The sequence below is a fragment of the Phyllopteryx taeniolatus genome, chromosome 1 (genome assembly GCF_024500385.1).
Source record: "Phyllopteryx taeniolatus isolate TA_2022b chromosome 1, UOR_Ptae_1.2, whole genome shotgun sequence".
Lineage (NCBI taxonomy): Eukaryota > Metazoa > Chordata > Actinopteri > Syngnathiformes > Syngnathidae > Phyllopteryx > Phyllopteryx taeniolatus.
In genome coordinates this window covers 17556677-17573185 of record NC_084502.1, presented here as the reverse complement: position 1 = coordinate 17573185, position 16509 = coordinate 17556677, and the positions used below count along the sequence as shown (strand labels likewise).

The 16509-nt window shown below is 42.3% G+C and overlaps 2 protein-coding genes across 10 annotated transcripts in view; both read right to left on the bottom strand.

The window, feature by feature from the left end:
* Positions 1 to 3263: 3263 nt before the first annotated feature.
* On the bottom strand, positions 3264 to 8144 carry LOC133479720 (ly6/PLAUR domain-containing protein 1-like). Its single transcript, XM_061777043.1, has 3 exons — positions 7760 to 8144; positions 5598 to 5732; positions 3264 to 4527 (listed from the first exon to the last, which is right to left on the bottom strand). Exons 1-3 carry the CDS (start codon positions 7806 to 7808, stop codon positions 4301 to 4303), a joined length of 411 nt encoding a protein of 136 aa, XP_061633027.1. The 5' UTR covers positions 7809 to 8144; the 3' UTR covers positions 3264 to 4300.
* Positions 8145 to 13713: 5569 nt separating this feature from the next.
* The window catches only part of LOC133479653 (nck-associated protein 5-like), a 103623-nt gene continuing 100827 nt past the window's right edge, over positions 13714 to 16509 (bottom strand). For all 9 annotated transcript variants that reach the window (XM_061776916.1, XM_061776899.1, XM_061776906.1 and 6 more), the window contains one exon: positions 13714 to 15314. In XM_061776916.1, the coding sequence (XP_061632900.1) occupies positions 15030 to 15314 (285 nt within the window). In that variant the 3' untranslated portion in view covers positions 13714 to 15029. The remainder of the gene's footprint in view (positions 15315 to 16509) is intronic.

The following is a 16509-nucleotide window of genomic DNA, read 5'->3' as shown; positions in this document are numbered from 1 at the left end:
AGCTCCACACAGGCGTGGCCGGGATTTGAGCCCTGGTCTTCAGAACTGTAAGGCAGACGTGCTAACCAGTCGGTCACCGTGCCACCTTATAAAAATAATAATAATAAAAATAATAATGATAATAATAATAATGAACTTATTGTTATTATTATTGTTATTCTTATTATTATTATTATTGCGGCATGGTGGCCGACTAGTGGCCAAACATGCATGGTAGGTTGACTGAAGACTCTAAATTGCCTGTAGGTGTGAATGTGTGCGTGAATGGTTGTTTGTTTCTATGTGCCCTGCGATTGGCTGGCAACCAGTTCAGGGTGTACTCTGCCTCCTGCCCGATGATAGCTGGGATAGGCGCCAGCACGGCCATGACCCTCGTGAGGATAAGCGGTACGGAAAATGAATGAATAATGGATTTTCGGAGAGTCAACGTGTATCGAACCGAAAAGAAAACAGTACCACAAAACCGAGATACAAACCAAACTCATCCATCCATCCATTTTCTGAGCCGCTTATCCTCACTAGGGTCGCGGGCGTGCTGGAGCCTATCCCAGTTGTCATCGGGCAGGAGGCGGGATACACCCTGAACTGGTTGGCAGCCAATCGCAGGGCACATACAAACAAACAACCAGTCGCACTCACAGTCACACCTACGGGCAATTTAGAGTCTCCAATTAATACATGTTTTTGGGATGTGGGAGGAAACCGGATTGCCCGGAGAAAACCCACGCAGGCACGGGGAGAACATGCAAACTCCACACAGGCGGGGCCAGGGATTGAACCCGGGTCCTCAGAACTGTGAGGCTGACGCTCTAACCTATCAGTCACCGTGCCGCACAAATCAAACCGTTGATTTTATTTTGCTTTGTTTTACTCTTGTGTCTGCAGCCCGGTCGGCATTGCAAATAACTTACCTGGAGAAATAAAAACACATGACTGATGGCGTGGGGCGGCACGTTGGGCGACTGGTTAGAGCGTCTGCCTCACAGTTCTGAGGTCTGGGGTTCAATCCCCGGCCTCGCCTGTGTGGAGTTTGCATGTTCTCCCCGTGCCTGCGTGGGTTTTCTCCGGGCACTCCGATTTCCTCCCACATCCCAAAAACATGCATGGTAGTAACCTACCATTGACGACTCTAAATTGCCCGTAGGTGTGAATGTGAGTGCGAATGGTTGTTTGTTTATATCTGCCCTGCGATTGGCTGGCAACCAGTTCAGGGTGTACCCCGCATCCTGCCCGATGATAGCTGGAATGGGCTCCAGCACGCCCCCAACCCTAGTGAGGAGAAGCGGCTCAGAAAATGGATGGATGGCTCTTATTATTGACTTATTATTGACTGATGGCTCTTATTATTGACTTTTTAAATAGAGCAGTGTGACATATTTTGGTATCTCTAAAAGTGTTTTGGAGAAGAAGAAAAAAACAGATTGTACATTACAAATGTTTAATATTTGTGCACATACAAACATACAAAGGCGGCACGGTGGGCGACTGGTTAGCACATCTGCCTCACAGTTCTGTGGATTGAGGTTCAAATCCCGGCCCCGCCTGTGTGGAGTTTGCATGTTCTCCCCGTGCCTGCGTGGGGTTTCTCCGGGCACTCCGGTTTCCTCCCACATCCCCAAAACATCCATGGTAGGTTGATTGAAGACTCTAAATTGCCCATAGGTGTGAATGTGAATGCGAATGATTGTTTGTTTCTATGTGCCCTGCGATTGGCTGGCAACCAGTTCAGGGTGTACCCCGCCTCTCGCCCGAAGATAGCTGGGATAGGCTCCAGCAGCCCACGACCCTAGTGAGGAGAAGCGGTACAGAAAATGAGTGGATGGATGGACAAACATACAAAGCATTTCCTTGTCTTCAGTATGGCAAATACAAGATTTTCTACAGACCAAAGGAGTTCCTGCCTGGCAAGTTTTGTTTTTCCAGTCCACACCAACCAATTGGCATTGATGATCCGCCATTGGAGGTCCTCTGCTGGCCATTGTTCGGCTCCACAGGTGTGCAGTGCTGACGGCGCGGCTGAGGAAAGCATGCACAACCGCATGGGCTTCGACCCGGTGACGACGAAAGCGACCGCAGCGTGCCGTGCTGTCCAGCGAGCACTGAGTTTCTCCAGCCTTCTCCTTTTCTGCCACACACGGCTCAGCCGAAAAAAGTACTAATTGGTGATTCAAAGTTTTGCTTTTCAATGTGTTTTTATAAGGCACAAAATGCAAATTTTTACCCACAAATTGTGGTACGAATCCGCTTATTTTTAGTGATGCCATAACACTATAGATACTGTAATTGCGGCTCTGTGAATGTGGAAAGTAACAATGTGATGCTAATGACAGACATTTGTGTAAACCAATTAGCATTCGTCAGCACAGACGGCCCCCTCAAGAGATCGTGGTAGGTTTAAGAAGACCTTGGTGGACATCCATCCATCCATTTTCTGAGCCGCTTCTCTTCACTAGGGTCGCGGGCGTGCTGGAGCCTATCCGAGCTGCCATCGGGCAGGAGGCGGGGTACACCCTGAACTGGTTGCCAGCCAATCGCAGCCCTGGTGGACAGGAGGAACTAAATAATCCTCAGGCAACCTTCTGTACCCTGGTAGTTTGTTTACAGTAGAAACATTGGGGGAACTCAAACTACCAGGACAGATAGGAAAGTTCCTGAAAAGGTTAATGCGGTGGAAAAAGGGCTATTGTCTTTTAATCGGGACACGATTAACACAAAGCTGGGAAACAATTTAGTGCAAAAGTACATGGTGGATGGCTTTAATTTTGGGGAAAAAAAGTGGTTTACATCATGGGTTTGTGTTTAAATTATCTATTCACCCTCTTGAGGTGACCATGAACCATCATCTATGTGAAGCTGTTACCAACAAACAAGCTTTGTTTGAAGCCACCTGAGGAGGAAAATGCAGAAAATAATTAATCAAAGAGTATTTGGGTGTTCTAAATGTTTTGTGGATCTATACAAAATGAGTACCTTCACAACTCTTGGCTCTGCACGGGAAGATTTAAAACAATAAGAGAAGTTCCACTGCAAAGATTTCCAGACTGAGACATCTGTTCTCATATAGAGTTAGAATTATGTCCATTCTGACTTTGCCAATAAGATAGGCTTGAAAATCCACTCACATGAAGCATTCACTATCCAAAAGGTAACCATAATGCTCTTTTTGCATTAAAAGGCATTTTATAACATAAAGTGCAGCACTGTCCTGGATGTATGACCTGGAAAAGTCATGCAAGTGAGTGCAAATGCCATTAAAACACTGGTTGTTTCAACGCAAGATTTATTGACAACTCAAATCAGAAGACGTTTCACTCTTCATATAAGATCATCAGAACAAAGCAATGATATTTTAACACAGTAGATTCTAAACAAAAACTATACATATTGAGGAAAGAATTTCATGCAAGCATGAAAGTGTCATTTATTTTGAAATAACTGAACATTGGATCATACACCAATCTGCTAAACACTAATAATAACCTGAAGCCGCTCACAAGTGGGAGTAAAATTGGGCTTATGGTCCTTCTGTTGCCTTCACCCAATTCCCACTTGTTGTTCTTGAGGTCTGGCTCTTACACCATGTGTAAAGTAACAATATATATATATATATATATATATATATATATTTATTTATTTATATATGGTGGATGACTGGTTAGCACATCTGCCTCACAGTTCTGAGGACCGTGGTTCAAATCCCGGCCTCACCTGTGTGGAGTTTGCATGTTCTCCCTGTGCCTCCGTGGGTTTTCTCCAGGTACTCTAGTTGCCTCCCACATGCCAAAAACATGCAAGCTAGGTTAATTGAAGACTCTAAATTGCCCGTAGCTGTGAATGTGAGTGCAAATGGTTGTTTGTTTATATGTGCCCTGTGATTGGCTGGCGACCAGTTCGGGGTGTACCCGGCCTCTCGCCTGAAAAATGTGAAATGAGACAGGGAAAAAGTATTGGACACATAAGGGAGGTGCAAAAATGCTCACTTGGCAACTACAGAAACACAAAGTGCAATGCAATTTATGAAACATATAGTAGCAGCTATGACAGCAGATAATGACCAGAGCAAAAGTCCACCTTATATTTTGTCACACAAAATGCAAAACAAAGTGTGCAGGATTCTAGTCCACAGTACAGACGGTGATTGAGAAGGTGTGTCCACTGAGATTCCCACTGGTACTGGCAGGGTTCATGATGTTCCTAAAGTATTTTTTGGATGTGTGCAGCAACAAGCTTTAATAAAAACCATCCACGATCCCATGGTTCTGACAGAACAAGCATGTATGCGTTGTGATGCAGGTAGTGTCTATGCCTGAGAAAGAAGCGGCAGAAGGAGAGTGATGATCCCGCTCATCTGTGGGCTGGGCGCTGCCATCGAGGGAACGGGCCGCTTCCTCTTGGGCCCGTTGCAGAGCGCTGTGTTGCAGCAGGAAATGCAGACAGAGTTCAGCCTCCCAGTGCAGAACTGCTGGTAGCCAGAGGAGGCGATGAGGCACGCTGCAGATGATGCACATGACTTCCGATAATGAATCCCTGCAAAGAAGGGACAAGTTGAATCATTCATTTACTCCTTCTGGAGCTGAACAATCTGCTGCATAGTCTCATAGCATTAGGCTGACAGTTATTTATTCTGGAACCCTACAGAGCCAAGTGACAGAGTAATACAAAATCTGTATCACAGAAACCAGACGCGATTATTGTTTTTTTTTTTTTTTTTTTGCACTTGACTTTGTGTCCATCATGGCAGGGTCATCTTAGGCCCGCCGCACACCGAGCGATGCGGCTGAAACCAACTGAACTGTCGTGCAGTCTGTGGGGTTCGGCAACAAATTTTCATTAGTGGGTTACCTTCGGCCACTGGTTTTGCTGTGACCTAAAATTTGAGTTGCAGGTGAACGGCGTCGGAATGTCGCAGATGTGACTGCCAATTAAAAATGCAATGTTCTATCACATGAGCTTTCACAACCAAAATATACATTTTCGGTTATACGCAAGATTCAGCAGGGCGCTGCCATTGCCAAGCCGTACCAGTAAAGTACAATACAGTATATACATTATTTTATAATAACATAATTATATAAATGACTTTTCTATATTTATAATATGTACATGTGGATGAAAAAGCAAAGCTTGGAGAATCCCTATCGCTGAAATGTACGCGAGTTTTTGCTAGAAAACCAGCTGACAGAGATGCCATGCTGGAACAATACAGTATATACAGTATATATTTATATTGTTTTACAAAAATATTTAAAATTTCATAAGTACCAGTGGAGGAAAAAGTGAAATGTTTCCCGATAAGAACACCGGGAGTTCCAGATTTTCTGTTGCAGCGAGTTGATTTATACTATTGCTGTCATTTTTGCTGTGAAAGATCATGTGATACAACATGGCATTTTTAATTGGCCATTACCTCTGTGAGTTGGGAGACTATTCACGTGCATTCAAAATTTCACTTTGCAGCAAAACTAGTTGGAGACGTGAAAAGTATTTGCAGAACTGTTCAGTCGTGTTGGGTAAGATTGAAAAGAAGTTTGCATCGACAAATATGATGCTTAGGACTGTTGCCACGTCAACAGGGTGAAGTGAAACTCGTCGCTCACCATCAGGTTTGACAAGCACCTCCTTCTGGCACATGTCCTGCACGTTGACAGTGCAATTGACGATGTACTCAGGCGTTGAGCAGTCATTGTGCTTCATCTCCTCACACTGGTAACACTGGATCTGAAGAGCGTCTCCTGCAAACCCCAGCAACCCAAGGAGGAAGGTGAAAGAAGATAGTGTTTATTTCTCCATTACGGAGCTTGTGTTTTCAGGGGTGGGGCACCGGCCATGATAGAATCAATTATATTTCGATGTGGATCTAGATAAAGGTCCAGATTCAGGATTTCCCCCCACCTTTTTGCTGTTGTTGACATTACAATATTGTGTTTCATTTTTCTACATTTTCCCTATGCATGACAACATCCAGGTTTTAGCAGTACCTCGGTATCCATGAAGGTGTGCAATTTGGTGGGATTCTTCGGCCAAGTTTCATTTTCATTATGGTTGGCTTTGTGTGATGTGTATCTGTTCTCCCTGTGCTCGATTTTCTTCAGGTGCACTGGCTTCCTCCCACATTCCCAAGAACATTAACACTAAATTCTACTGGTCGTCGGTGTGGATGTGAGTGGCTTTTTGTGTCGCTTCTATGATTGACAGGAGATCGGTCTATGGCGCAGGTGTGCCGAAAGGAGGGGAGTAATGACATTTCAAGGCCCCTAAAAAATTTTATTTTCAATTTGCCGCATTGAAATAGTAGAGCCCTAGTGATATTATTTTCACAGGGCCACAGCTTTATTGTGACCCTGCACTCTATAGCTGTATCAACAATTGACAAATGCATAAACAAAAGAGGAGTTATACATAAATCTGGGATTTTATCTGATCTGATCTGTCATCCATATCGTCATACCTTTTCTCTCTATTCATTTATTGTCACCTTGTTCTTGTTTCAGCATAAGTCATGTCTGCTTGCTTGTTTTCACACTCAAGCACGCCCACTCACAGTTTTCAAAGTCCACAAAGGCCAAACAAAAGGTATGGTTCCATATGGGTCCAAACAAAACTAATGGAGTCTTCTCTTTTGCTGCACTGGTAGTTTGAAATCACCTTGAGCTGGAGGGCAGCTGAGAATTTTTGGCAAGGATGCTGAGCACATAATGATGGCTGTGTCCATGAAGAGGAAAGGCCGTAAAATCACACCAGTGGTATTTTTAACAACCAGCTTTCTTTAAGGTCGGTTAAGTTCAATTTACAATGCAAACAGAGGGAGCTTGATGTTGTGCCTGAGGGGAAGTGCCACCATGTCATCTTGCAAACAACCCTTTTACTGGATACTTTTAAAGCTGCGGCGTATGTTTGTTCTACCAGCACTTCCACAGAAGCCTCGGTGACTGTGGCAAAAGCACATGTAGATAATACATTCTGTATGTGCAATGCATAACAGCATCAGTGAACCGTGAGAGTCGTATACTTAAATTAGTACCACTAATGTGAACCAATCATGCAAGCAGCACTCAATCAAGCCAATCACAGAACATCTGCTCATTGCTGCAATTATGGAAACGGTAGAAGCCATTAATCTGCCACGTTTGTAACTGATAAACACAACCAACCACACGAGAAAGCGAGTGAGTGGCTCCATCCGTCAGTTGGGATCAGATTGAGGATGCAAGCGGCTTTTTATTATTTCACAGGGACTCTGTCATGCTGGGAGGGGGGAATGCAACTTATCAGCATTAACAAATGGCATTCGATTATTCAGGAGGGAGAATTCAGACTGATAAGAAAATAAATGTAGTTCCTTGCACCCTCGAGGCAGTAGAAAGAAAATAATTGTTTTAATCAAAGAGTGCAGCTTCTTTTGAAAGGAGTCGACTACAATCACTCTGATTGCAGTTATGAGTCAAATCATTCAAAATGAATGCTCCCATTTTGAAAAGACATCGTGCCTAAACTGCGCAAACGAGGCTGGGAGCTACACAGTTCCAACTGTGCGCAAAAGTCATGTCAAAATAATAATAATAATAATAATAATAATAATTACACATGCAGCTGCGTTAAAGTTGTCTCACAATGGTCGCTCTTGAAATGTAAGAATAAAGATTTAAGCATCGAGAACAAACATATTACAATGTAAAAAGCAGATGGTGCACGTTGCATTTAAGTACAATCAACGTGCACATGCGCGTGGCTCCCCGCGAAAGGGGTTGGCTGCACCCACCTGCGTGAACCAGGACTCCAAAAAGAGTCGCCAAAACCAGCAGACGCATGTCTCCCAGGAGGGCATCCGACCGGGAGAAAGTTGCTCAAAAGGCTAACCGCGGGACTAAGCGTCACAGATGAAGCGCACACACGCTCGCCCTCGTCAGCATCCTCCACGCTCCTCGTGGGGCTCCGCCGCCACTGGACGCGCACGGCGAGCGCAGTACCCTTATAGAGAGCCACGTGACGGAGGCGCGCATCACGCAGGCATGATCACTTCTCCGCACTTAGGATTTCGCAAATTGGGACGTCTATACACACCTCTGTAAATTCGTGCTAGAGGTACGAAATGACTTTAGTGCAGGGGTGTCCAAACTAGTGCCCTGTTGCGCTCCACTATCCATTTTTTTGCAGCCAGTGGCACATACGATAACAGTTGACAAAAAAAGGGTGAAGGGGCAGAATAAAAAGTGTGGGTCTCAGAAATGAGAATGTGTGTGTGTTGGGAGGAGGGGGGTGGGGGTCTGGTTGGGTGCCAAACACACATCCATGTGTCCTGGTCTGTGGTTTAGTTTGGGTTGTGTTTAGTTTTGTTCCATATTTTCCTGTGTTCCATGTTTGTCTTGTGCTCATTTGGTTATTGTGTCCACCTGTTCTCGTCAACCTTCTACCTTGTGTCGACCAATCAGCTCTCTCCAGCCACTCGTGTCTTGCTCAGGTGTTCCTCGTTGTCGCGTCAATCTGTTTGTATTTAGTTCCCTTGTTTCTTTCACTTCTTGTCGGTTCATTGCTGTTGTCGGGTGTCTTTGCAGTATGTCATTGTCACTGTCTGTGTCATGTCGTGTCATAGTTGCCAGTTGCGTCATTCAGTTATTTCACCAGTCATGTCTTGTTTCTTGCTTTGGGTTTACTCAAGTGTTTCTTTGTTACTTTGTTTAGATTTTGGACTTTAATTTAGCATGTAGACTTTTCCATGATCCTTGTTTTCCTTTGTTTTTGGAATGAAATATATATCTTTTGTATATACTCCTGCACTACTGCGTTGCCTCCCTGTTTCCCTGCACTTGGGTCCTCTGTGTTTTTGCCTTGCCTTCCTCTCCTTTGACCACCCCAAAACGTGACACCATGGGTGTGACGCTCATAAGTAGTACGACTCCTACTTTGGTTTTGTATAGATATGCAAAATATGACATTAGCTATGCAAAGATTAAAAGTAACCTTTTACAATTAAAATAGTAAGACCATTTGTCGTCATACAATGGTGAATAAAGATATTTCCGTTTCAGATGCAAAAATGGGTCCTCTGCTCAGTGTGAAGGTCAGATTTCTCTTTCTTTTTTTTTTACCATATAACATTAATGATGGAACTGCTTCAAAAATGGTGAGCTTATTGCAGATTCCTCTTGTTTTAACTCTGCTGCTGCTGACTGCAATGGCAGATCAATTGTAATGGGATACAGGTATGCTGGCCACCCGCAAATGCTGAAAAATCAGTAACTGACTTATCACCTTTAATATAAAGTTGTTCCGGAGCAGTATCTAACTATAAGTAACTTAATACTCGTAACTATAATACAGTATAGAAACAATATATAATTGGTTACTGCATTGATGTCCGTCCATCCATCCATTTTGTGTACCGCTTATCCTCACAAGGGTCGCGGGCGGGCTGGAGCCTGTCCCAGCTGACTTTGGTTGAGAGGATGGGTACACCCTGAACCGGTCACCAGCCAATCGCAGTGCATTGATTTCAATATGTTGAATAAATTAATGTAAAAGAATGTAAAAGTGGCCCTTGCATGCTTTGATTTTTCTGCATGCAGCCCTTGGACATTTGGAAACCCCTGCTTTCGTATACTTCAATCAAGTCATAGTGAAAATGTTGATTTTATGATAGCATTGATTATGGTACATTTGTAGTCAAATATTTGTTAGAGCAACTTTGAAGTCTCACCTTACAGACACAAGAGCCATACAATCTGTAATTGTTAAGCTATGTACACGTACACTCAATAGCCACTTCTTTTGTTATACTTAATGTAATGAGACACAACATAAAACCTTGATTAACAATATATGTTGTCAAACAGACATTCGTTTCTGATTTTAATTTTCATTTTAACAATACAATATGTTTATGACTATGGTTGGCCTTTTCAGTGGTTTAGAACTGCATCAATCCAAGAGTTGTGTGCAGTACGTTGACCCTCTAATGTAGATAAATTATCCATCCATCCATTTTCAAAACTGCTTGTCCTCATTAGGGTCACTTATGAGCTGCATGGTGCCTATCCCAACTGACTTTGGGCAAGCGGTGAGATACACCCTGGATTGGTCCCCAGCCTTCACAACTACTGAATGTGGGACAGAGAAGTACTGGATGTAAACCCTTTGGAATGTCTCAAATTTCTGCATGAATCAGTCATGAAATGTGATCTGATTTTCATCTAAATCACAAGAATAAACAAACAGCGTATGCTTAAACTAATACAACAAAAACAATTATATGTTTTCATATTTTTATTGAAAATAACATGCACAGGACAGGAGATAAAAAAGTAAGTAAACTTCTAGGCTATGGATTCTCCAAGTGCTAATCAGACAAGATTGGAGGTGTGTTGTTGAATTGTTGACTTGTATAAAACTGGAAAGTCTTGATGTTTTGTAGTATATTTTAATAGTAACACAATCAGAGTTCCTTTGCAAGAGTCAAATGATTGGAGACCTGTATTCACACCAACTATCTTTTCTTTGTAATTCTACATCAAAGGACGTCCTTTAACCAGTTATATGTTTATTGGGGTTTCCTGCTCCTCCCTGACAGAAACCTGTCTGGGGTTTACAACAGGCGTCCCGGTCTTCAAAGAGGACTGTTTTGCATCTTACAAGATGAGGGAACCGGGTGTGAGCGTAGCTAGAAGGTGAGGCGCCAGCAGGCGGGTGCGATTCCAAATATGGTCATGAGGAACGGCCATCTTCCGGGTGCACCCAGGGAGGGGCTAATTCAATGCCCAGGGAAGGAAAACCTTGATAAACTTAGATCCAGGGGTTTTCGGGGGCTTTTTCGTTGTTCTGGCAATGTAAGCAGCTGTTATGACACTAAGGCTTGTTCAATAAATCGAATTAGCCAAGTGTCTCGAAGTCTTCATTCATCCCATGCCCGACGGACGTCGGAGTTCTCCCAGGTGACCTTCGACTCGGAACCACAGGCGAAAAAATACACCACAGTTTCATATACAATACATACGTACACACACACATTCAAAAAGACAGGTCTTTACAATGTCTAGGCAATACAAAATAATAACAAAACTATTAGAAAAAAATCCCTGGCCAAAATTAAACAGACCTAATGTTAAAGCACATTTTTTAGGACAGTTTATTTATTTAAATTTGTTGATTTATTTTTTTTAGAATAGTATTGCCTTTAAATTGTTTCTGAGTGGCAGTTGAAAAGTTGGATCACATATCAGAGGGTCGAAGTGCTACGGCGGTATGAAAACTCATTTTGCACAATTTGCCCTAAACCACACGTATGAAGGCTTTCATTCCATTGGGTAGTTTATTTATTTATTTATTATTTATTTATTTTCCTCCCATCAGTCCGAGCAACTCAATTTCATCCAATACCTCCATTTTGGTAGCTGAGCCCTGATGTGTGCATCAGTGTAATCGGTGTACCAGGAAAAGGTGCACAGACAAAGGTTCCGCGTTGTTAGAAACACAAAATGCGATTAAAAACCCTTAATTTTGTAACTATTTACTTTGTCTCTAATTAATTAATTTTGTTTAATGCATTGAAGTCCAATATATATATATATATATATATATATATATATATATATATATATATATATATCAGAATCAGAATCAGAATCAGAATCATCTTTATTTGCCAAGTATGTCCAAAACACACAAGGAATTTGTCTCCGGTAGTTGGAGCCGCTCTAGTACAACAGACAGTCAATTTACAGAACACTTTGGAGACATAAAGACATTGACAAAAAACAACAACAAACAACAATTGTGCAAAAAGATGCAGAGTCCTCAGTTCGAATGGCTAATATCGCAATAGTCCAGTGCAATGACCATTGTGCAAAGGGCACTGAGACTTCAAGGAGTGTATGCGGTTTAAAGTGACGAGTACTGCGATAATCTGGGACAATGGTTGTGCAAATGTTACAGATATATATATATATATATATATATATATATATATATATATATATCACTCAACAGACATCCACTGGCAACAAAAGTGAGTATACGCTAAGTGAAATCCATCCATCCATTTTCTGAGCCGCTTCTCCTCACTCGGGTCGTGGGCGCGCTGGAGCCAATCCCAGCTGTCATCGGGCAGGAGGCGGGGTACACCCTGAACTGGTTGCCAGCCAATCGCAGGGCACACACAAACAAACAACCATTCGCGCTCACATTCACACCTACGGGCAATTTAGAGTCTCCAATTCATGCATGTTTTTGGGATGTGGGAGGAAACCGGAGTGCCCGGAGAAAACACACACAGGCACGGGGAGAACATGCAAACTCCACACAGGCGGGGCCGGGGATTGAACCCAGGTCCTCAGAACTGTGAGGCTGAAGCTCTAACCAGTCGTTCACCGTGCCGCCATACGCTAAGTGAAAATGTCCAAATTTGCCCTAATTAGACATTTTCCCTTTGGTGTCACGTTAAAATATCTCTGGTGTGAATGGGGAGCAGGTGTGTTGAATTTGATGTTATTGCTCTCACTCACTCTCACAAATTGACTTACTCGGTGTGAAATCCGGGGCCTGTTTAATTTAAGGGAAAGCTGATACACTCACATAAGCCATGCTTATATTGTATGATTGTTGACAAGTGGATACACGGGTTTATTTTGCCATCTGTCAGCTAACGGAAAAACATTACATTTGTTCTGCCTGTCACTATACAGTATATGTCAATGGCATAGGTAGATAAACAAAGATATATTTGTAATTTATAAATATTATTGGACAAATTAAGTGAAATTGGATACTTTCCGCTGCACGCCTGATGACCCGTGGCGACACGTGGCACCCTGGTTTGAAATCACTGGCCAAGGCTGTAAGAAGCTAGCCAACACCCTCGAACGGAGCAGCAGCACAGTGGCCAAGACCGTACAATAGTTTAACAGGACAGGTTCTGTTCAGAACTGGCCTCACCATGGTTGACTAAAGAAGTTGGGCTGTACTCACGTTTGTAAGATGCTGTATTGCGGAGGTAAAATAACACATTACAGACGACTACAGTGATGTTCTGCATGATGCAATCTGAACAAGGAATTTTTGTACGACCTTAGACACAGTTTTGTTCTTTTAGGGAGGGTGATTTGTGTGGCCTGAGGGGCATTTAACTCTCGATGCACCACTATATTTTTGTTTACTGCTCTGTTTCTCCATAAAAAATTTTTAGACTGGGTGTTAAGCCAAAAGAGAGTAATACTGTATCCTGCTGTCTACCATCCATCCATCCCTCTATCGTTGTACCACTTATCCTCACTAGGGTCACGGGCTGCTATCGACCATTATTGTGATATCTGTGCTCTTGTTATCTCCTGAAAGGCAACATTTCTCATTAAATGGTGAAGGTGTATGTGCTACGGTACATATTGCGGTGGCACTGTGACCTATTACCCTCTGCACCCTGCAAGGAGCAACTCTTACTGATAAACAAAAGTGCACATGAAACATCCTGTTGCACCACCAGATCATCAGAAGAATATTAGCCAGATTATGGTGCAGAATCACCATGATAGAGATTAACTAATTGCATTTATTCAAGCAGCATAATGAAGCATCATGGGACTGCTTACTTGGAAATCCCTCTGCAATCTCCTATTCACAGATTGTTTGTAGAAAACTGATCACAGGCATAGCCCTTTGGGGTTCTTTCGCTTCCTTCCTGGAAGACTCAGTGTGCATTCTCGGACAGACAAACTTGGCTGCACCAGAAAAGATTTTTTCAGATTTATTTAGGAAATAGTTACATAAAATAGAGCATTAGTGTAACAGACAAGATTGCACGCAGGAATATTTATTATAATGAATAATTAATAGTATTTACCAAAGTAACACTGCTGGTAACCATTTCCGAGGGAACATTTAAGGAGAGAGGTGAATCACACTACAGTCTCATAGTACAAAAACATCGGTATAAATAGTCAACACCTAGAAAAATACACAAGCTTTCTGCACTCGCACACTATCAACAGTTTCATTAACAAATAATAATAATAATAATAATACAAATTGCGACACGCAGTCGGCTGTATTGATTAGCACCAGCTGGTCAAGTTCCAGATAGGAATTTGGCATAACATTACCTATATATGTCTTAAAATAAAACATTTGAGCTCTTTTTGATCAAAATAAAGAGTTCTATTCAAACAAGAACCCCAAAAGAATTCAATAAGAAAAGTTACAAGCCATTTTCAAAAGCACATTTGAAAGATTGGCAAAAAGAATGTATGTTTTTTTGTGTGTAGATTTGCATATATAAATCAGCAAAGCCCCTTCCAATATTATCTTATAGCACTTTTATTTACAAAATAATCATATGTCTGAGAGGTGATGTTTGGTTCTGGTTTGCTTCAGAAAACCAAGCATGAGTTGGACTACGCATCACGGAAACTGAGAAACAAACTATTCATGGTGTTTGTATGCGAGTCAACATCTTCCTGATGGTACAATCAATTTGAGTTCAGTTTGTTCCCTGAGCTACCAACAGTCTGTTAATCTGAGCTAAAGAGGAGTTTCGTAAATAAAGAATAACCTCCTCATTTGTCTCAAGAAGATGCGAGCCAAGAGATGTCAAACGTCTTTATGGATGCATTTAAACAACAAAGAACATGTTGGTAGACACTTTGACCAAGTCAAACCAAGTGTCCACTTCCTGGATATTGGAAGAACTCATCAAATTAGTTAACAACAAAACTGAGCCAGTTGCACTATGAAGGGCCACATATAGCAGCAGATTAAATTTCCTGGAAGATCCAAAGCAACTGCCAGTATAGTCATTGGCTTGACACCGCTAACAAACAGTGCTAACCCAAAAGGTCACCACAAGTTGCAAAGAGCCACGTATTGCTACCATCAAAGTACTGGATTTAACTTCCCGCCTCTAAGTGCTTTTTTGTTGGGCTCTTCATTGACAGAAGAGGTGCAGGACTGAAGTCATTCAAATCAGCAGACAGCAGCAGCGCTCGCAGCAGTCTGTAAATCTATGCTGTTGGACACCCAAATAATCACGCATGGGGAAAAAAATCCTGTCACACATCGTTGGAGATCTGGCTGGTGCAGGACGAAAAGCTGTTGTAGAGCGAGTCACTGAGGGAGCCTGCTGGATCAGCGCCAGCCTTGCTGGAGAAACCACTGGAGGAGGCAGGCTCGTCCACCTTGCTGCCACACAAAAAATCAAGCCTTCCACCGTCTGGGACGGTCTCTTTCTGGACGCTCAAGCTGCTGTGATTGAGCTTGTTAAATGACTCCAAGGTGACGTCCAGGGAGCCCGGCTGTTTGGGGCAGATGGCCATCTTCCCCGGCGAAATTTCCTTCTGCGGAAATACAAACATTAGAAATCTTCAGATCTCCTTACATTACACAAGCTGGTCAACACACCCATCCAAAGCACTTGTTGACATTCTTTAAGGTGCTTTGGAAAGCACACTGGAACAATCATGCTTTCTCTTGAGATGCCAGTAAATGAAACTTGGGAGCAAAACAACAAATTAGAAAGGTATTGAATAACATAAGTGGATTGGATGGGGGTGTTTGAGATGGTCCAGATTAGTTCTAAATATGGGCGAGTGGGGCTTTTTTAGCCTCCCTTACAAATCTGAACAACAACCTGGAGCATGAACACATTTTTTGCTGCAGCAACACACATGCCTGGTTTTTGCAGAAAGTCATTAAAACTACCTAGAAAACACACATAGGTGTGTGAAAGGTAAAACAACAATTCTCTCTTGCCCAGTCAATATTAGTATTTGTTCTTTCTCTGTCAAAATAAGGAGTGCAATATTTCACTTTTTATTTTTTTTTCTAGAATTTTGACATTTATATCTTGCAGCTCATGAAAACCCCCAATCCACAACATAAACAAATTAGGATATTACAAAAAAATCTAATGATTTTAAATATCGAAAGGTAGTAATTGGCCTTCTGAAAAGTATTTTCCCCATGTGTTGAATGAATCAGCATGACACGAGTTGTACTTTTTGAAAATAACTACTGAACTATATATAATGTATTCAGATGCACCTGTATATACTCTATATACAATAAATACTGTACATAAGGTGCTGTGGTTTTTAACTCAAGTTTGGGTCTTAAATCAGAGGAGGCAAGTATCTCATAGTTCACATTCCATGTTGAAATGTAATGTTCCCTTTCTATTCTCCATGCAGCCTAAAATTTCTCAAGGTAATACGAAGCCTGAGAAGGCGATGCATTTAGATATTTTGTCTATTCCTTTGGACCAAAACAACCAGGAATCTCTCCAACTCTATTGTTCCTGAGGCAATTTTATTCCCCGTCACTAACAAAAGGAAGATGCGCACGAGCAGGACAAGAATGAAGGGAGGATAAGTCCAGTGGGAGGAAGGATGATGAGCTGAAAACAACAGTGTGATGAATAGAAAAGAGAGACATAAAACTGAGAGGAAGACAGCAGGAGACATGTTCCTGAAAAGGAGGACTCAAAGGAAAAGGGAAGCAGACGCGGTTAGCGGGACTGTCAGGTGCTGTCAG